General features: G+C 41.5%; 1 protein-coding gene across 8 annotated transcripts in view; it reads right to left on the bottom strand.

The window, feature by feature from the left end:
• how (protein held out wings) overlaps positions 1 to 21,703 on the bottom strand; it is a 60,431-nt gene extending 38,728 nt beyond the window's left edge. For all 8 annotated transcript variants that reach the window (XM_023392482.2, XM_014363894.3, XM_089596759.1 and 5 more), the window contains exon 1: positions 20,472 to 21,703. In XM_023392482.2, the coding sequence (XP_023248250.2) occupies positions 20,472 to 20,601 (130 nt within the window). In that variant the 5' untranslated portion in view covers positions 20,602 to 21,703. The remainder of the gene's footprint in view (positions 1 to 20,471) is intronic.
• Between the last annotated feature and the right edge of the window lie 510 nt (positions 21,704 to 22,213).

The raw sequence follows: 22,213 nt of genomic DNA on the forward strand, positions 1-22,213 counted from the left end.
ATGAATGTTGAAATTACAGCTCCTTTCTGCTTGTTAGTGTTGCAACGCGGGGCGCGCAGAAAATCTCAAAGATCTCATTTCCGTTAAATTTGCCGGCGAGGACGGTGTGTCAACGAGCACTTTGACGATTAAAATAGTTCTTAGCGCGAATATCATACACAATTGCGTGTGCAATGTATTTATTATAAAATTGAAAAATGGTAATAACGATCCAAAGGACAGGTATACATATATATCTACCGATCTAGCAAACACATTTCGTATTTTTTAGCATGACAAATAGCTCACGCAATCCCGTCTAATCTTAAATTCACCCCACGGCCGATCCGATTTTTATCTCTCGATCGACCGGGACGGCAACAATATACCTACATGGCAAGACATCGTGCACATGTACGCCGGTGATGTATAAGTACAATTGACAAAAAGCACACGTTAATCTAATTCGATTGTACAGAAAGAGACACGCGCGATTTCTCTCCGTACGACCGCCACACATGGCCACCGTCGACAGAGCAGATTCGAAAGCTCATCCTTAAAAGTTTCACGGTGTAGTACTTGCGATCGCTCCCGCGGATAAGCTGCGCATACGACGACAAGCCAACCGAATTCTCTAGGAAATGCCTAGTACACGTCATTCTGTTGGAGGTGGACTGCCGCCGCCACCGTCACTGGTTCGTGTGGTGTTATAAAAAAAAGTGGGACACCAAACGGAGGCCGATCGGCGTGACCAGAATACCGGCTGCATTTGACGGGTATATAACGATCGCAAAGCAACAAAGACCGGCGTATTACGTATTTGATCGCCATACGGATACGTATTGGCTTTGGTAGATGTATGTATGTGTAGGGAGTTTGGTTGGTTCGCTTGGCAAATAAACATTGGAGATTCATCGGAATATTATATCGGCTATTCTTGTGGCGCATAAACGTTTTTCCTCGTCTCCGTTTCATATGTGCGCCTTACCGACAACTGTTATTTCAACGTGACTTTGGACCTTTTGGTCAAAGTTTTTTTTTTTTATTAAAAATCCAACTTTTGCGATTACGATTTTTTTGCTTGTTTAGATACGTCACTCTGTCAAGGACTAAGGACGTGTCATGTATACAGAAATCGTTGCATAATCTTACAAGTGAAATTTAGACGAGGAAAACTAAGGAATAAATTAAAGATCAGAGAAATCATCACTGAATACTAAATTGTTGTTCGTACATCACATCTGGAAAAAGTTGTGAAATTGGGGTTGGGTTTTTATAGATTTATGGGTCAACTATATGGTATGGGTATGCATAATCGAGAAAATTTTAATTTTTGAATCTTCGACGAATCCTATATGACTGTAAAACCTTGAGGGTCGCGTTGCGTCTTGCACGTAGTTACGCGGCGCCTTCGTAACCAAGAGAGCCTCGAAAATCGGTTTAGCAGAGCTCGAGCGAAACGAGCGTATACTATATATTACACACCTACCGCCAGACCGTCTTATTTTTACCCGTGATCTCCACATCTGACTCACCCCCGCATCGGCATCTGCTCTTCTTTATTTTTTCTCTCATCCACGCACATCCTCTCATTATATATACCATACCTCTTTCCATTGTACACATTTTGGACTCATCGAGGAAAATACCATCGCGTGATCGAATTATCATGTGTGTATATACAGGTAACGTGTGGATTTATGTTATACGTATGATCGAATGCACACATGTGACGGCCGGTAGAAGAAACAGGTGTATAATATCATACTCTGCATTGCGGTTTCGCGCGCTCTTTTACAAACGCAGTGCGAATCCGTTAGTCCGCGCGTGTGTCCGGCTTCATTGGCGAGCAAACTTATTAACGTGTGCACGCGTGCAGGTAATATTACCAGTATATGTATACGTGTGTGACTTTATTCCCACATTCGTGAGCCCAAGTGACATGCAATTAATTGGTTTGTGAGGCGCAAACACAACAACATCATATACAGGCATGGTAATTGAGGGATGAAAAAAATTTCGAGGGTCTGCGGTCCTGGCGTTAATTTTGCGCTCGATTTTGCGGTTGCCGTACATAAAGTACTTTAAATAACAGAGTTACACCGCTTTTAGAGTTAAAATGTACACGAGAATGATGAAGAAAACCAGAGGCGATGTGTGTGTATGGTACAAGTACCTGTACCTGTACATATGCAAAGACAGACCGAAGCATAGCTGTCTCGTTTCAGCGGAGCAACGGTAAATTATTCAGCAGCAGTGATGTTTATACGGGAAAAGAGGGCCCGCAGCTATAATACATATGTGCGGTCGACGACATATTTATTAAACTTAGTAATGATAATGATAAAATCGTATAATTATCGAGCAATCTTGGACTATCCCAAGGGTCAAAGAAATTATCATCATCAGACCAGGCCACGTAATGTATTTTTAATCGTTGTTGTTGATGTTTCTCCAAGTAGTATACCTATAAATCGTAACGTTTATTCATAAATTCGTTCGGAAAAAATACGTCCTTTGCCCGGTATACGCGTTATTGGCAAATTCGGGTGGATTAGCTTGAAATCTTAAACCATCGGCTTGACTCTCGCGTAAAACAGTTACATATACCTACATTATAGCTAATAAAGCTGCTTTGACCGTAAATCACAAGACTTTCTCTCCACGTGTATATTATGTACATGACACGCAAATGGTTGTGGATCGCGATTTCATTTAGAGGAGAATTTAAATACCTCCCTCCCGAAACCCGTGGGTATGAAACTCGGGTTCGACACTTGGGAGGAAATTTTTCCGTTCATCTCTCGGACAATTGAGCTTTTTCTATTTTCTCAACACCTACTTGTATTCCAAAAAGGGAGGAAAAAAAACAGGTCAAACTAAAGAGAAAAAAAAAAAAAAAAAAGAAAAACCCATCGCTGTCAAAACAGAAGAGAAAGAGAAGAGATCCACCCCGTACTGCGCACACATAATAGAACATAATAGAACGCCTCTTTGGAAAAAGACGAATAGAATAACTGGGAGGCTCGGACAGGTAGGTATAGGTGGTATAATATTATACCCACACAGCACACCCCTTGGAGTGCACGCAACCACATCAGCGCCGGGATATAGGCGATGGGTAAGTATTAAAATGAATGGAGAGACAGACAGACAGAGGTACCTGCGCGTGCGCCACCTGAGCACGCAACAAGTATAGGGTATTATGTGTGCGCATTGTATTGTGTGGCACTTTAGCTCGTGGCTATGTGTGGATATACATTCTCCGAGGGAGCGCACACATATATAATATTATATATCTGAGAAGGGTAAAAAAAAAAAAAAAAAAAAAGAGAGAGAGAACAAGAAAGGGAGAGAGAAACGAGACTGCACACAACTGGAATCTAGTTTTGGCCTGCCACTTGTACACTTAACAGGTATAACTCATACCTTTACATTTATATACGTGTACATGTATATAAAGAAGAGAGAGAGAGGATGGATTCTAAATCTCGTTTTCCTTGCCATGTGTACATAGGTACATGGATACACGCACACCTGAGAGAAGAGGTCGACGTACCTCTACCACCAACAGCAGCCCATCAGAAACTGACTCCCTCTCATCGACGACGACTTTTTCTTTTTTGTTTCTTCCTTTTAGTCCTTTTCCCCCTTGTACTATATACCTTCCCGGTTTTCTGACGCGGAGGCCTGTTTACTTCTTTCTCTCTCTCTCTCCCCCTTTTTTTCTGAATACGGGGGACACTGACTCTTGGCTTACGGATCGAAAATCATTCCTTGATCTCCCCCTTTGATGTTTTTTTTTTTTTTTTTTTTTTTTTTTTTTTTTTTTTTTTTTTTTTTTTTTCATTTAAAAGGGGTTGTAAAAATTGTTACATTTGATACTGCACTTTCACAATGTTTGTGTGTACGTGTTTTGTGGACAATGTCGTAGTTTTTTTCAAAGGTGCAGGGAAAAGCACAGATGCGTGTATATTTGTAAGGGACCAATTTAATGCAACCCCTGAAATCAATATCGGGAAGGGGTGAGTTGAAGGTTACCCGTGACTCGATTCGTCTCGCTGTTGATACACGTAGAGGGGGGTGTTCCGCTACCTCGTCTTTATGCTAAATACAGATTGACTTGTCATGACCACTCAATGTTCCGAGCCTCAATGTCATCTCGTGTGGATAATATGAATCTGCCTCTTAATCTTGAACTTTTGTTTTGACCTTAAAAAAAAAACTGTTATATGTTGGGAAATAGAAGTGGGTCCCAAAAACTTTCCAACATTAAGTAATCCGTTTCGCTCGTACTGAGACGTAAAACCAATACTTATAAAAAAAAAAAAAAAAAAAAAAAGGTAAATTGGTGTGTCAAGTACCTAAAAGTTTTCTTTGTTGCTCCAATCACATCTCGCATTATTATCTCATATTCCTCTCACGTGCTTCTTATTCGTCTTATCTGCTTGTGATCTATCAGTGTCATTTGTGTGCTTATCAAAATTTTTTTTCACTCTGTCTCGTGCCTTCGTACTTGTTGGTATACTTATGTCATATACCGAATGTGACAGTACCAAGCTGAAAAATAATGTACATCCAACTAGTTCAGTCGTTTTCATCCGTATTCGTAAGAAAACTTCTATTTCCCTCAAAAAATTCAACAACTTCATCGTAAATCATAAAGGGATAAACAGTACATAATTATACTCAAGTCTTTGCTCTCGAAACCCAACCCCCATCCCCACATTATCTCGCATTCCCTCGGCGCAACAAGTGTATAAAAACCAAAGTGCACTTTGTCTGTTCTTTCTTTCCATTCCTTCACATTTCAACGTAATGACCTTTGTATGAGCTATATCGCCATCCTTCTTTAACCATTGCATGTGAAATAGCAGCATGTGTATACATATACGTAGTATATGCATTGTGCAAAAGTAATGGGTTACCAAGGGGTTCCGACTCTTTGGGGTGTTTACGTGTATGTGTGTGTATGTGTGTGTGTGTATCTGCAGACGTGAATGAGTAACGTAGCGATCGAAAGGAAACGAAAGACGAGAAAAGAAGGGAAAAGAGCATATAGTTGTCTTGTACACTGTTATATATGTGCGTGGGTATGTGTGTGTGTATGTTTCGTAGTTTACCTGCATGGGCGCGCGCGCACGATATAATACGTCCTTTTTCCCACGCGAAAAGCACTTCTCTCGAGGAAAAGGCTCCCAGCGACAGGTTGTGCAGCAACGGCGATGAGCCACCGGTCGTTTCTTTAATATCTTTGTATCTTTTTTTTTTTTTTTTTTTTTTTTTCTTTTTTTTCAGTAAAGCAGACACGCCAAGTATTGACGTGAGATGAATTTTAAGCCCACCAATTGTATACAGCTCGAAGGCAAGCACTCTATGTTATACGATCGATCAAATTACTCAAATCGCATTAGAGATATACTCTGTATGGGAAAAAAATATTTTGATATACTCAAAACGAAAAACTCGGGGCATCTAGATCTAATTAAAAAAAAAATCATATATCGCTTTAACAAGGATTATTTCCAGCTGGATTCCATAACTCGAGGAAATTTTGAATGTGTGACGTCGATGGTAATCCTTGTCTCTTACGAGGTGAAAGTCATAATTTTCTTCTGGATTATTTTTAGTTTGAATAAAGTATATATGCAAGTGCCCGGAAATTCCGAGTGTGAGTTTGATAGCTCACATAATAAGCTTATTTATCTGCAAGATATTAGTTGAACGCGTGTATGTATATTGACTTACGTCATTTCTTCCATCTCATAGCCCAAGCAAGCCAAAGTCATTTACCAAATAAGTGTCAGAAGAAGGACTAAAAGTTAATGCTTGTAATTTTTTTACATATAGCACCCAACGTCCGTACACTGTAACCGTACAGCGTTTCAACACCTATTCACATTGATTCTACTATGTGTACTGCCAACGACAATCGCAGCAAAGTCAGAGTTTAGCAATCAATGCACTGGATAATTGTAGCTATTAGTATAGCAATCAATACAATATTTCAGCAGCTCAGTCAAGGTTGCACATCACAAAAACATTATCTTATCTTTATTTCTTTCTATCGAAAAAAAAAAAAAAAAAAGAAAAAAGGTGTAACACAAGAGACTTTGCTGTTCTTAATCCATTGAAAATACGTGAATACTGACAAATGATTTAATTATTCAAGTATTCCTATCCACGCACTGTACGATTTTTGTTCTTAAGTATGTACGTCCATGTAATAGTATATATGTATACCACCACCTGTGCTCTTGTGACTGCACACTCGATACGTTATAATCATGTAATGATGCCCTATGAAAGAGCAAAAGGAGTATACAACATTGTGATAAAGTTCGTACGACAGAAAGAAAATTAATTGCTTTGCTATTGAGCTGTTATTTTGATTCCAAAAGATCATCCGGAACATAATACATATGGAAATGAATTGCGTGAACTGTTTTCGTTCGGTACGAATATACTTATGGTTTTCGAGATCGCAAGGCCATATATATATTATATTCTTACTTTATTGCTCGGGATGTTTTACAATTATGGAAATTCAGAACCGAAATTTCGCAGCATAGCCAATCACTTCGATGTTTGCTAAGAAATATGTAATTGCCATTTCGAATTTCACAAAATGTCCCCGGTAACCGCTCTATATGTTGTATTGAAGTCTTTCCCCGCACCGAGATAAGTACCAATGTACTTGTAAAAAGGCTCGAACGAACTAGTTACAAAGAGAAAAAAAAAAAAAAAAAGTCCCACCGGCGTATAATAGAGCAATTCAGCCGACACCAGAGTGGTCCAGTGGTGCACAACATCTCCACACATAATCCTCCTGCTTTTTCCTTCCTCTCTCGGAAAATCGTCTTAATCGACCACCCACAGATGGAGACGTGCGATAAGAGCTCCAACTGTGTCTTGCAGAAATAATAATCAGCGCAGGCAAGGGAAAGAAAAAAAATGAGAACGAGCGAGGGAGAGGCAAGAATCGCGTGTGCACGCGGAGAGAAGAAAGAGAGGGACTCGGTATGGAAAACGACTCCTTTCACGGGCGAGAATATAATGTACCGTTATATTCCACTGCTGCCATACACATGGACACTGCACGCGTATATATATATATATATATATATATGCATACGTGCATGTATATGTATATATCCGGCACACGTGTGAAAGAAGGAGAGATGCGGCGCGCCCATTCAGAGATCTAGTGACTGCAGAGTTGTTATTGCATTGCTTTTTTTTATTTTTTCTACTTTAGCTTAACTTTTTACACGTGTGTTGTACAGTGGTGCAGCAACTTGTCATCGATGCCATACACAGTATACACTTAATATTGCATTATTATTATTATAACGTTTTGTAACGAGTTTATTATGCATGTATAGAGACATATCATATACGTTAAAACGTTGATTGATTACGTGCGCGCTTGTGTGTCTCAAACAACTCCGGCGCGATGAACCTTTACAACTTATTTTCGTCGTTGATGGTGTTTTAATAACAATCTGTCATAGGGTAACAAAGTTCCCGACTTTCCAAGCTTGAGTTTGGAAAAAGAATCGAGTTTCATTTTCCTTCCACTGATGCTACGTGCTTTTTTCTTTTTTTTTTTTCTAGTCCGTACGGTATGATATTTGCATCCCACAATATCCTCGTTTATAACGCACTTTGTGCACGACCCATGGAGAGGGAAAGAAGGAAAACGTGCACGCCTTGCGCTGAACACGTGTGCGGAGCCGAAGGCTTCCGCTGATGTTTCTCTCCCTCCGAACGCGCTGGTGAGGAGAGTCAAAAACTAGGGGGGTCGAAGACGCTGTTGCCGGGTGCACGGTGTATGTTAGATATTTGGAAAGAAGATGTAGGGTATAAAGTCTTTCGTGGGATGTATACCTACGGGAGTCGAGTGTTTTTTTTTTTTTTTTTTTTTTTTTTTTTAGTGCAAGGGGGTTCCTCTTAGATGCCAGCTTCAGGGTTTTGAGAGAATTTTTTTGGGGAGGGACTTTTCTAGCTTTGGACGTTGAATCGATGGACCTTTGAGAGTATAGGCTCCCGCACTTCCAAGTGATTTCCAACGTGGGACCGAAGAATAAACGTTATAAAACCATTCTCGAAGTAAGTAGGTATACATGGGTACATAACGCGGAGGATCGCAGCAACGCAAAATCACGTAATACACGCCCACTGCGTTTCTCCTTCGATTGCACGGATGTAACTCCATGTGGTTCTTGCGAGGATATGTATTCGTCGAGTCTGTCGAGATACGGGATCGTTTGATAAAACATGACGCGGCGCTTTTTTTTTTGGCGAGTTTGAGGCTGTGGTGCGATGAAGAGGAACAATGAGCATATCCATCGATTCCGTTGGAGGTACAATTATGCGTAAGACTCGTGTTTTTAGGGAAAGACCGAGTTCTACTGTACAGAAATACAAAGCAAAAAATGATAAACTTGTTGTGCTCGATTGGTCTCAAATTTCGCTCATCATGTACTGCACCAATCTTATACGTCAAGCTAAAGAACCTGCACCCTGTATTATATTATATATGCTATTCTGCTCACACGCGTATATAATCTGATCGGCATAAAAACCTGCATGCGATCCTGACGCTGAACACATTGATCGACAAATCAGATCGTTCTGGCGAAACTCTTTCGTGTACACTCTGCAAGCAGCGTATAGTGTTCTCTGTATATATGTTCTCGACCACGTGGTAGATTATAGAAAACTTGCGCTTCTCTCCCTTCCAAGCAGCGCCCAACATGGCACGTCTACTACTCCGGACATGCCGACCACATTGGATTTTTCACAAGCTGTACGTGTGAATGGGTCATTGATTCAACATAGTATACGAGACTGATGGACACATTTGGTGAAACAATTAACTTGCGGGGGGAAAAAAAATAGAGTGCTCTCTGCTTCGCTATGCGTGCACACCCTTCATCTTTGGCTCCGATCTCTCAAAGTTGGATCTTCTTGTGCTTCTCTCGTCGGAAAGAGGAAACGAGGCGAGATATCGGCAAGGACGTTTCCCGTGCACTTCTTCTTTCTCCCGGCATCACGTGTGCGCCTCATAATGTATACCCCGAAGCGCAAAAGAAGAAGAGAAGGAGGAGGAGAAGAGAGAAAACGAGTTGGAGTCGGCCGCTGCAGGTCAAGCCGGTCATCGGCCCTTGAAGGGCCTCTACGGACCATTTGTGTACATATATACGTATACCTATACACACGTACAGTCATGGGTATGGCGAGCAGGGAGCTTTGGTGCTCCGAGATTTTAATTTTGACCCGCTGATGCTTGCCCCCTCTCTGTTCCCGGTCCTAATGGTGTCTCCTCTTCGGCAGATCGGCAAAATCGTTTGGAAAAATTGCACTACTAACAAGGGACGACCCTTCTTTTATTATTGCATATAGAAAAAGAAAAGAAAAGGCGTAGTCGCGAACAATGAGATTTGAAAATATTAAATCAGCATACATATAAAACAAACCACGTCGATACTATTATATATATTATGTTTATGCCATTGTTTTATGAATTGTCAAAGTATCGTACCTCGGATGAAACGGCAATACGACAGGAAACGATGCTAATCGCGAGGCGAAGAAACATGTTAATGTGCAGTGAGAGACGTGTGGGACGGAAAAAAAAAGAAGGAGCGAAGAAACCAGCAGCTGCAAAAGATCAATGCGAAGAGGAGAGTTGTAAATTCGTTGCGTTAATTTCTTCATCAACACTCGAGAATCATTGAGATTCCGCTGGGCTCGTGTGGGCGACCACTTCTACAATATAAACACAAATATATATCACAATTCGTCTCGCGAAGCGCATCATATGCTGCATCGTAGCGTCGACTCTTTGATGAAACGTCGAATATGTATAAAGTTTGTTAGGATGACGTGTGTTTTTTGCGCAACCGGTAGGTACGCAATAACTTTGTGCATGAACAAAAAAAAAAAAAAAAAAAAAAAACTATGCATGCAAAACAGGTTGCACCGATGTAAAATCGAAAGAATTTTTCACTCGGGGGACATAAAAAAAAAAAAAAAAATCAATAGAGCCGCTTTGTAAAAACGGCACAGTCCGCTTGGCTCTCGAGACGAAGACAAATAATGCGACACACGCGCGCGTATATATTATATACAAATAAAATGCAAAAATCGTCGATTCGAGGCACGAAGCAGTTCAGTCGTTGTGGAGGCAGTCGGTATGTGGCTATATGATTCACCCGCGCAGTCAGGAATTCGAGAACGACACGGTCATCCCCATAGATTACCTGTACCGATGGCTTTGGTCTATAGCTTTCACTGTCAAGTATTGGAAAATGTGTTTGTACAGTATAGGGGCTCTCGTTGCCTCGTACAGTAGAACCCGTGGCTGAAAAGTATATACGGTTGTTGTTGAGCTGCTAATGATTAATTTAAGTGGCACTCGTGCAGATAAGAATAAAAGAGGAAAAAAAAGCTTCTACAACTATATAAATTGATACGCGATAAACCTTTACAAGTTCGGAAATCCGTCTCAAGAACGGTTTCGCGGTTTGGTCCCCGAAATACTTATCCCTCTCGAATTGTTATTTTTATCCTCGCGTATTTTCAGAGAGAACGTGTAAAAGAGTCGCACGTTGGTGGAAAAACAACGACGAGTGTGTGTAGATACCACCACAGCAAAAATTACAGCGTGCCTTATGCAGATTATGCCTTATCGTACTCGCAACGAGCCGTCGTAGTCGTACTTATTGTTGGCTTATGATCGATCCGGCAAATTGAAAGCAAAGCGAGCGTGATTTTTTTTTTCTTTTTTGCAAGTAGATTTCAAACTCAAGCGCCTTATTTAGCTGAAGCAACAAAATGCAATGGCATTCGTTAATCGTTCTACTCTAGGTATGACAAAGAGTTCTTTTGTATAACGAATAACGAGGCGGATGACGAGGAGGGGTTTAATCGACGAATCAAGGCCAAAAATATATAACAAATATTAATTACATTCCGAGCATGATTACATCAATACACACAAACGCAACCATCACCGCGGGTCCGATCGCACGGAGCAGCAACGTTGAATCGATTTGATCAAACAATCGTCAATTACCATAGATGCATGGGCGTATACCTCCCCCTTATAGTATACACACCTTGCAAGTGCACAGGTGCACCTATGCAATAACCAAACAAAAAAATCCCAAGTTCTCACAAAATTCCCATTCAAAGATTTACAATAGGTACAGCTATACATCGGCAACGCGCAAAGAGCGAGCCCTCGAGCATCCATATATATATATCTTAACATGTATATTGCATACTTTTTAGATACAGGTATAAGAGTCCGGGGAATGTAATACACTTATAGCGCGGGCGCGTGTACTGTGTAAGCATGTACTTTTTGCACATGCCCAGTGTATACTTGGGTAAGTAGCGCCGTACCCACGATCCCCTTCTGTACTTCTTCCGTGCTCCGGCGATTGAGAACAGCAGCAAAAGTCCACTCGCCGGGTAGGTAAGTAAGTAAGTATATGTAATATGGCCTTTTAGGGCGAGCCTTTTTTTGCGAGAGGAACAAGAAATTCGCGAAAGAGGCGCGTGCGAACGCCCTACCTTTTGCCGCGTGTGTGTGTATAATTTATACACCGAAGGAAGAACAAAAAAAAAAAAAAAAAAAAAAAACAACAACGGGGCAAGGGATAGTATTGCGAATCTGCTCGTTATCTCGCGAGCGCACCGATTTTTCATTATGCGTGTCCTGAACCACGTGGGTGTATATGTACGTATAATAATAATATTGGAAGATTTTTCCAAAGTGAGCGAGTTTGTACAAAGTGGGTGGGAGGTGTTATGTATTCGCCTAATCGGGACGGAATCTAATTTTCTCGTTTTCAGGAATATTGATGATTATTTGGCCATTGAAGCAACGCAATGTAAATAAAAAGCTTAATGTCCCCGACGACGACAATCAATCGATGGCTCTTGTGTTTGAGAGTAGCGGCGCGCTTTCGAGATTTTATCGGCGCCAGATCGCGGAACGGATACTCCAAAGATTAGATGGACAACGGAGCACTCGAGAGAGAGAGAGAGAAAAAAAAGATGTATATATAATAAAAGTTTATCGTTTCTGTTTACTCGTGCGTATTATTTTGAGGATTTTTTTTTCAACTGTGGGAATCGCCCTCGTTTTCGGGTGGAAATTATTTTTTTACAAAAACGCGGTGTGGACTTATTGAAAAAACCGACGAGGTTTTTAAAATAAATTGCACGACTCTATAACGCGATTGGTGGGTGGATGGGGAGAAGATATTCTTGTAAATTATGTATCCTGTACGTGCGAGTGGAAATAAAAAGAGAGAGAGAGAGAGAGATCGTAGGTACGTACACAGGAGGCCAACAACGAAACGTCTCTTTCTTTTTTATTTTTTTTTATTTTTAAGCATAAACGTCACATTTTTATCGTTCAACGGGAGAAGCGGCGGAGGAGGAGGAGGAGGAAAGAGCGAGGGGGATTCCTCAAGAAGAGCGTGGATATATAGGTATTGTGTCGTATTCTTCGGACGCCTACGGCTGGTGCAGCAAACCGAGAAAGTCGTCGTCACCGCGCCGAGAGAATGAGATAAAAAAAGCCCGCTAAAGCGCTCCTCGAGGGGTGCACGGGACCAGAGAGGAGGAGGAGTTTTATAAAAATAGTCACCGGCGAACAGGAAAAGAAAAAAAAAAAATGAGAGAAGAGATCGAAACGAGATCGGCCTCCCCGATGGATGTACCGTCGATGCTTGCGGCTTTTCGGGAGAGCCAAGCTTTTAGAGATACACTTACAAACGCGTTCCTTCGCACGTTGGTGTGGGTGCGAGTGTACAGGCTTTTGGGACACGAGAATACAGCAATATATCTATACAAGTGTCGCGGTGTCGTTGAACTTTAGATCGACTCTCTGGAGAATGTGACGTGTGATGATTTAGACGTGCTTTTACGTTTTCCTTTTTTTTTTTTGTTTCAATTGTACCATTATCTTGGTCGGAACGAGCGCAAACGGGAATCATCAGATGAGGGATACGTGGTATCGGGTAACACCGGAATCGGTGACAATGTAAGCGTAAGTGGGGGGTCGAAAAAATTAGCCAAAGAGAACCATAATCCCCTTCAACAACAACCAGAACGACCAATTGCCCCCGACCTTTTTCTTTTCAAATGAAAAAATAACGATTGCGTATGCTCGACCCAGGGCACACATTATTATACCGTAGCCCCTCGAAAGAGGAGGAAAACAAAAAAAAGGGGGAGATAGAGGAGCTCGAGAGTATCTCGAGGAAGAGCATAAGCAGAGCCAGCCGCAGCTCTCCATGCAGGGCCTCATACAGCAGCACACGAGAGTCAAGGAAAGTTTCTCTCTCTCTCTCTTTCGAGGCAAGGAGGAAAAGGAATGCGGCAGCGTTGGATGGGGAAGGTGGGAGAGAGAAAGCAGCCTGGGGTCCGCAAGGGGCAAGAAACGCGAGAGAGAAGATTCGGAGACTGTATGTGTGTGATGTTCATATACACAGGGAACGAAGACGACCACAAGAACCAGCATAACTACTCGACTCTCGGGACTTACTTGCATTATCATACATACACCCTATATTTGTGTGAGTGGGTATGCGAGCCAAGCGTATATATGTATATATGTGGAGAGAAAGAGCGAGATATACATCAGGAAAGAGTGTGTAGGTATGGGCTTTTAATTCGCGCATGACTCCTTTTCGCTCTCCATTCTTTTGGGCTTATTATTGCACGGTGTTGCTTTTTATTCTTCTTCTTCATCTTCGTTATTTATATTTATTTTTATTTTTTTTTTTTTTTCTCCAAACGAGCAGGCTATAGTTGAGATTCGCGATTTTAAAATCATGATACGTGTGCGGTACATTAAGTTTATTCGAGTTCAAGAAATGAAAGACTCTGGAGTAATGGTGTGTAGGACGTGTGTTTTAATAAAATATAATTGTAACTACGTGAAGGGAAGAGTGTAGGTGCAGCTGCTGTAAATTTGTGGTTTTTTTTTCTCTCTCAGAGATTCAGTGTTTGGTATACTTGATGTCTCTATTATAGGTATGCAACGTTCATCAAAAGATTTTTACGCGATGTAGTTCTTCGACATTCACGCACTGCGTGTAGGTGTAAATAAGAAAAGAAAAGAAAAAAAAAAAAAAAAAAGGTCGCTATAAGTGCAGGATTACGCACGGCTATCAATAATCCGAGCTAAATGGATGTGAAAATTATACAAAGTCTGCGTGGCAGTGCAATCGTCAATTATAATAAAACGCGCGCCTACATCCGGTACAACCCACGCGACCGCACGCGACACCGTATTCGGAAGCTCATACGTAAAATATGTAACAATATAATACGTTAAACGACGTGACTCTCTTCTCGACACCCCACCATATGTGTAAATGAATTATTTACCAATGTACAATTATTTTGTTGTGTACAAAATGTCCATTGGCACGCAGGTATAATATGTGGGCCCTAAATGTCGTATATTTTTTATTTTCTACTACAATCACTTGGAGTGGTTGTGCAAAAACGAGCACTATAATATATACTTATCCATACATCGCGTACAGGGGGATGATACATTATTACCTGAAAAACCGCAAAAGTATGACGCGATGCATCACCGCGAGCCGTGAAAATAGTTTGCATTAAAAAAGCCCATGTTTTTGCGCGCGAATATCATTACTATCCACATAGGAGGTGCGAAGCGTTTTCTTTGAGAAATAATAGAAAAAAAGCCACAAACGCGTGCATATACGGTCAAACAGTTGCATCCATACAGAAACTCGCCGACGTCGAGAATAAGCGTATATACATTTTTTTCTTTTCTCCATACAATTACGTGTATTACGCGTGTGCCGTTGGCATTCCTGTGGTTTTAGAAGGTGTATTGCGCGACGTCCGCGGGCACTTTTACATTATAATATATATGTATATATATATATACCTGCGGTGGTATCTGTATACACACAACACACGCATTATAATATACATACAAGGATATACATGTATACTGCAGGAATCCGTCCACGTAACGATCTCTGCCGAAACCGAGGGCTAATGTCGCAAAAGTATAACCATACCCCTATATACGACGCACCACCGCGAGCTAGAGAGATTATTAAATTTTATCCTACTCTCTCTCTCTCTCTCTCTCTCTCCTACACGTGAATTGTATACTTATACAGCTGCAAATTTCCACGAACGCGCCCGATGATGATCATCGCTCCTGCTGGTTGTTGCGGAACAAGAGAAGAAAAATAAAAATTCCTTTAGGATTACATTACTGCAGGACTCGAATGATCTCTTGGCAAATTTGCACCAGATGATTATAAATAATATACCACCATGCACCCGCGTACACGATATTCATCGAGGTAGCTCTCGCAATTGGAAACAAAAAAAATAAAAGTCAAGCCAAGCGATGTAATATACGTGTCCGTGTATAAGATACCTATACATATACGGTGCAAAAGAAGAAGAGGAAGATTAGCCCGTTGACCCGGCTGGCGTGGAGCCGCATCAGCTCTCGGGGGAGGCAAGGAAAAGGGGACGGCCGAGTTTTCGCGGGTGGACACGCTCACACATAAACCACTTTGGCTGAAAAATCTCTCCTCCTCCTCCTCCTCCTTCTCCTACTTTTGTACATATACATATATATATACATATTTATTTATCTTGCGCTGTCCCTTGAGTTGCGTCACATTCTTCATGTATATATACGTGTAGGGGGCTGCACTATACCTGTGAAAAATAAGAGGAGGAGAAAATACACGCGCGTGACGACGAAATCTATTCGCGCTACTGGGTCACGCGCACGTTTGGGTGTGCTACTCTCTTTCTCTCTCTCTCTCTCTCTCTGGTATATATACTTGAGACTGATACGAGAGAACGAGAGAGTGTTAGCCGCTGCTCTTGTATCTTTTAAATAGATTTTGACGAGGGGATGATGGTGGTGTTATTTATCGGGCGTGTGTGCGCGCGCGCGGGGATGTAAGTTGCTTTACTTTTATAAATCTCGTTTTCCGGTGTGTGCTTTCGAGAATCGAGGGCGGATGGTCTGATTTACAGTTGCATTATGTCAGAGGTACATTATATTATATTCGGAACACATTCCACGATCATGGCGGAGGGAAAAGAGATTATTATTATTATTATTGTTTTTTTTTTTTTTTATTGCTTGTTTGTAAATGTTTGTCATGCGAAATATTATAACGGAAGTGCTCATGATGAAATTTCAGCAATAGGTGTACATATTTATATCATACATACTATATTTATGCAGGTCGACGAAGCAAGTTTGTATTAAAGTCGACGCGGGTGCGCATAAATAATCGTGCTTCGATTTCTCTTTGATGGAGAAAGAAAGAGAAAAAAAGGAAATCGGTATATATGTGTATGTTTATGAATTTTTTGCACCTATATAATACAAGTCTCTCGTCTCGCACTCCCTCGAGTATCAATTATTCGATCTCTGTATGAGTACCTACATAATGACACGTTGCAAAAACCGAGGCAAAAACATAGCTGGTAGTTGTTGCTGCCGGTGCGGGGAAAAAAAAATGTACATAAACGTTGATAAATTAAAGTTGGCGTAACGCTTTGATGTGTCTCTTTACTATCTATGTCTATTTTTCACTATACATATATTTAAATTTGATCGCAATTTTTCTTTCAAATCCGATTCAACTTACCGAAGCGCGCGGAAAGATGATTAATCATTAATCACCCCTTTTGAACGAGAGCCATCAAAAAATAAAAAATGTATTACGCTCTCTAAATGAGTTATGCATGTTGTCTTGGTAAAAATAAAAAAAAAACACTTGCCTATAACACCACGGAAGTGGGAAATGAAAATTAAAAATTTCAAAAAATTACTTACCTTAAGTATACGTGGAAAAAAAAAAAAAAGAAATTCAGTAATATACCGCTCGCGCGTGCCTCTGGATATTCGGGCACGCGCGTTTCGCCCGTCTACGTACGTGACGTAGGTATATATTTGTAACTCGATAGCCACACCGACCGATCATATCCATATACACCCGACGCCGCGTATCTCGGCCTATTTTTTAAATTACGTTCCCCCCCCCCTTTCTTTTTGTATCCTGTCGCCAGGCGCCCTGTGTATATAATACGCGCGCAAGGTATCGAATACCGATTTACGGGGGTGCGTATACTGTGATATTGCCAACTTACAACTTGACGAAGAACAGAAAGAAAGAGAGGACGCACACACGCAAAAATAATTAAAAGACCCAAGTATTGGCTGTCGATTTGTAAGATACGTCGTAAAATATCTCTCGCGCCTTTTACGACGCCATTACACATTTACGTACGGAAGAAGCGACAATTGTAGCTAACAAAGCGTTACGGTAAAAATTTTTCTTTTCGCACAGAGCGCCGTTAATGGGTGTATACAAGCTCGTTACTGTACATGAATGCGTGCGTGGAGAATTTCTGAAAATTGAAGAAAAAAAAACAAAAAGATTTTCCCTGAGTAGACACCATCAGAGACGACGAGTTATTATCCGAGAAGCAGCCGCGTTTGCTCATTCATAGTCGCAATATTAGCCCATTCACGCTTGCACTCGTATGTATATACGTATAGGTATAGGTACTGCGCATAGTATATCTCTCTAATTTGCGTTCTTGCAGCTGCGGCGAGAGAAAATTAGACGCAGGTATATATATATATATATTACAAAAGAAGACACGGCAAAAGGTGTCCGTCAAGTGGGAATTTTGCAACAGAGTTTTTTTTTTTTATATGTACAACTTTTGCTTGGGAGGAAAAAAAGAATGGTTTTACTTTTGGAGTATAGCTACAGGGAAAAAAAAAAAAAAAAAAAAGTTGAAGAGGGAGAGTTAGCGCGGTGCGTGCGACCGAGCTTTCTCTCGGGCGCAGCTTTCCAGGATCCAAACGAGTTTTTTTCGACAATGATCGTTTATATACTTATATACATGCACGAGAGAAACGTGGAGGAAAAAAAAAAAAAGTTGGAGAGGACACAAAACTGCACGCGTACATATATATGTGTGCGCGCGCGTGAAAGGCACCTGCGGGGCAATTCGGTCTCTGCTGTTTGTGTAATACGTATTAACTCGATAATCGACGCTTGATTTATGTTATTATCCTCATTTGTGACGATCAGAAACGAGAATGTGCAATTATTATTACTTTCTTCTTTATTTATTATTATTGTTATTTTTTTTTTCTCGTAAATCACGTTTTTTTATTTCTTCAAACTACACACTTCAAGCCGAACAATATTATGATTATTTGAACAAAACGATCGTCCAAGTAAGACTTCAATTTTTCGTTTACCTCCACGCGCCCACATTTAAAACCAAAATTAATGGACGCGTGTATATATTACAGGTGCGGGCGGACGCACTATAATAGTAATAATAATAATCATCCCCCCGAATTGCGTAAGCAGAAGCAGATCGCGCCATTAATAATTTTAGGCGACTGCAATAAATCGCAGTAGCAGCTCTACAGAGGGAGAGGGACTCCATGTATGTATATATACATGTGCCGAGCGAGCTTTTTATATACATTTCACAAACACGGCCGTACCATCGCAAAATGTATACGTGTTAAAAAGGCGCGTGCTCGTAAGCATATATATATAACGTACGAGTGAGCACCTCGTAAATTCGGCCGCCGGCAATTCGCTTATAAAAAATAAATCGAGGTTCTCCTTCGCGCGCGCGAGAGAGAGGGAGCCGCAAGGAATCAAAGCTCGTGCTGTACATTATGGTGCCATTTTAGCAAAACCGGGGGTACATAGAGGAAAGACTGACGCAATTGCGCTTACCAGAACAGGGAGGACCTATTACGGTTGTACCCGGTTGCGGATTAAAATTGCGCTGGACCGGCTTTTTTTTTTTTTTTTTGTTTCTTTGCTTCTTTGGAAATTGCTCAATAGTATAAGGTATATACAACACCCCTCGCGCGCGCGCGCACGACAGACGTTGCAATTTCATCGTTCGGGTTCCCCAGATTTGTTTTTTCCTTCCATCGCCACACGACGACGATAACCGGCTGGCTTCTGTGGGGCTTGTAAATAATTGTCCGAACGCGCGACTACCGAGTTTCTGCAGAAACGCGTCCTTTTTTTTGCTGCTCCTCATGACGACACGGTCGTTTGTTTGTTGTGTCTGTAATATACATCACAAAGTGTCCAGGTTTTCTCGGTAAAGGTTGCGATTTCACGTTTATATGGATTACACGCATGTACATCAGCAGGGCCATTTTTTCCTCATCGATATGGGTCGCGATCGAAATTCGTATCAGCATCGGGTGGAGGGGGGGGGCATGTGTTGTATACGATGTCTATAGTGTGGCTGCTGCTGCTTATTTTCACTTGATCTCTTTCGAACAGCTCCTCCTGACTTGAATTCCGCGGATACTCGGCTCTTCGCTCGTACGTGTGAATATACGTGTATACCTATACTCGCGCGGCTATATTCGTCTTACTTGCGAAACGGAGATACCCCCATCAGAGAGAAAGAGCAGAGGCGAGTTGAGAAAAACACGCCTCGCACTATGCACTCCTGGATCTCTATTCCGAAAGATAATGGGTTTTAACGCTCCAAGGAAGCTGTTGGATAAAGACTCTTGTGCTTGTACTCCAAAAGAGTTATGTGTACATGGGTATGAGGACTATAGGTATGTTACACGTACATCATGGTATTGTTGTTCTAGATCAACCATGTTACATACACATATATTATGTCCATCTGTGTGTTATAATATGCGGGGACAGTTATAAGTATCCGATTCATACTTATGTGACGTGTTAAACTTTCTTGAAACGTATGATTACGCGGATTATGCGTCGATGCATACATTTGATTCGCTATGTGCGTGACAGCGTAGTCGAGTCCACTTAATCTTTGTGTTGAATAATTTAGATAAAAATGCGCGATTATACATCAGAAAAAAGTACTAATAAGTAACTACTAAACGGTAAGTATATGTAGTCATGACGCCCAACACACCGCAAAATCATTACATAAACGCATTAACTTTGCAATTAAATTTATGTAAGGATTTAATCACCGCAGTGTTAAAAATCTCAAATCTCACGGCAAATATGCATCTTTGTAATCACATAACATGTCGATTGGAAACAATTTAATATTGTTGCAAAATACACACTCGAGTAACTTTAATTTCGTTTTATTGATCATCTATATACACATCGTATATAGCTATACACGGCAGAAGTCGAAACGCGCTCTGTGCTCCGAAACATAATATTACATACACAAACCGCCCGCATTCCTTGTGGCTTTATGTGTGTGTGCATTCCGGAGTATTTACAAGGCGTTCGCGACCCGCCGCAGTGTGTAACGGCAGCGGTATTTTCGACCTTATCTCCTTCTGCTCCGAATTATACCGATCAAACCCAACCCGTTTCACGCACCCGCAAAAGAAGTGATAAAATAATAAACAATCAAGTGTTTGCACTCACCTTCATCGAGAAGACGCTCAATGTGCATGAACACATTGGGAAAGGCCGCTAGCTGTTTCCTGTCCTTGAGCAACTGCGACAGGTAATCAGCTATGCTCTGCGTCGTCGAGTTATTGGCGTTGTCGCACATGGCGAAATCGATCTGCAGGATCAACTCGAGGCAAAGGAAGGCTCGGGCCCTCCTTACCGATCCTCTAACTTTTTTCCAATTGTTTTTTCCCACGGAAAAAACAACGGTATATGGCTCTATGGTATCTTTCCTCACACCCGAAGTAAGTATACGGTTATAAACAAATTAGCTAAGAGAGAACCTAACCTCGACTACAATGCTCTGATGGCTGCACTTGAGAGAAGCTGCATGCATGTGTGTATATTTTATATATAAGTATGTAGGCGTATGTATATACGGTGATGATCCGGGGCCCCCGCAATTTAGGAGGAGAGGAGGGCGCAGGTCACACCCTCTCTCTTACGTCTTTATCTTCTTGCTTTGTATGTAATACACCGTATGGCTGTGTATATAGACACACGTATGTAGAAAATAGGTGCACCGGACGATCAAAGATCTCGATCGATTTCTCAACAATAGCAGTACGCACAAGTATGCCGTGCCTCTCGTGCGCGAGAGGTTAGAATTTTACACGCGACGGAGAGAAACCGTCGCAGCGGCAGAGCTTTATTTGTCGGTATGTTGTGTATACACACAGAAATTCCAAGGCGGCAGCGACGGTGATTATCGCATCAGAACTGCGGCAAGAGAGGATCACCAGATTCCTTACCGCGCGCTGACGATGTACTGATATATACTGTGATGAGTAATTGTCGATTTTCTTGTGTATACTCTCGCGACTGCTGTGATACACGATTGATTACGACTGTATTGTTGTTATCCCACAAATAGACTGCACGCACACAGTATCAACACACTCTCAAGTACTTGTAGGTATTATATGATATTGTAAACACGATCACAGTTCGGAGTCGGCAGTCTTTTAAATGTACAATTGCTGTTTTTTTTCAATGCGCGGGAGAAACAGGGAGTAAAAAGGATAAAAGTACTACCGAGGGTATGTTTCTTTTTTTTTTTTTTTTTCTTTTCCTAAGGCACGAACGCGTTAATGTACAACTATACACGCTCTCTCTCTCTCTCTCTCGATCTCCCGCTACGTGTTGTTCGGTTGTATGTTGACGCTACGAAAGCCTCAGCTCAACTGCGACGCGTGTACTTCACTACTTCCTCCGGCCGTACAATAAGTATACGAGCAGTATACGACGATTCGAGTTTGGTCGGTGACGGCGGCGGCGAGAGCGGGCGGACAGACAGAGAGCAGCGGAGGAGGGGGAGGAGGTAGAAAGTAGAAGGTGCAGAAAAACGCCCCGATCCCCGATACCTATCAACAAGGAGAGAGAACGAGATGGCCGTAACGCGCTTACATGCACGTTATCTCTGTTTCGCTCCACACTTGCAAGGCAAGCATGTTCTTTTTTTTATTTCTACATTTATATCCTCGACTCCTCGTGCACGATCTCCTTCAGGGTGGGGGTGGGAGCAAAACGAGTAGAATCAGTAGAAAGATCGGCGTGGCGGCGAGGTATACTTAAGTAGTCGTATAGTGTATATATAGCTGACGGGCGACGCGATGCCGGAAAGGAGGGGGATCGAAGACGCATGCGCCCGGAATTGTTTATGTATTACCTATATATAAAGCTCCGAAACTCCGATTTCATATACATATAATACA

The sequence above is a fragment of the Copidosoma floridanum genome, unplaced genomic scaffold (genome assembly GCF_036245765.1).
Source record: "Copidosoma floridanum isolate Cflo_tuat_1 unplaced genomic scaffold, Cflo_Japanese_pri ptg000030l, whole genome shotgun sequence".
Classification (NCBI taxonomy): domain Eukaryota; kingdom Metazoa; phylum Arthropoda; class Insecta; order Hymenoptera; family Encyrtidae; genus Copidosoma; species Copidosoma floridanum.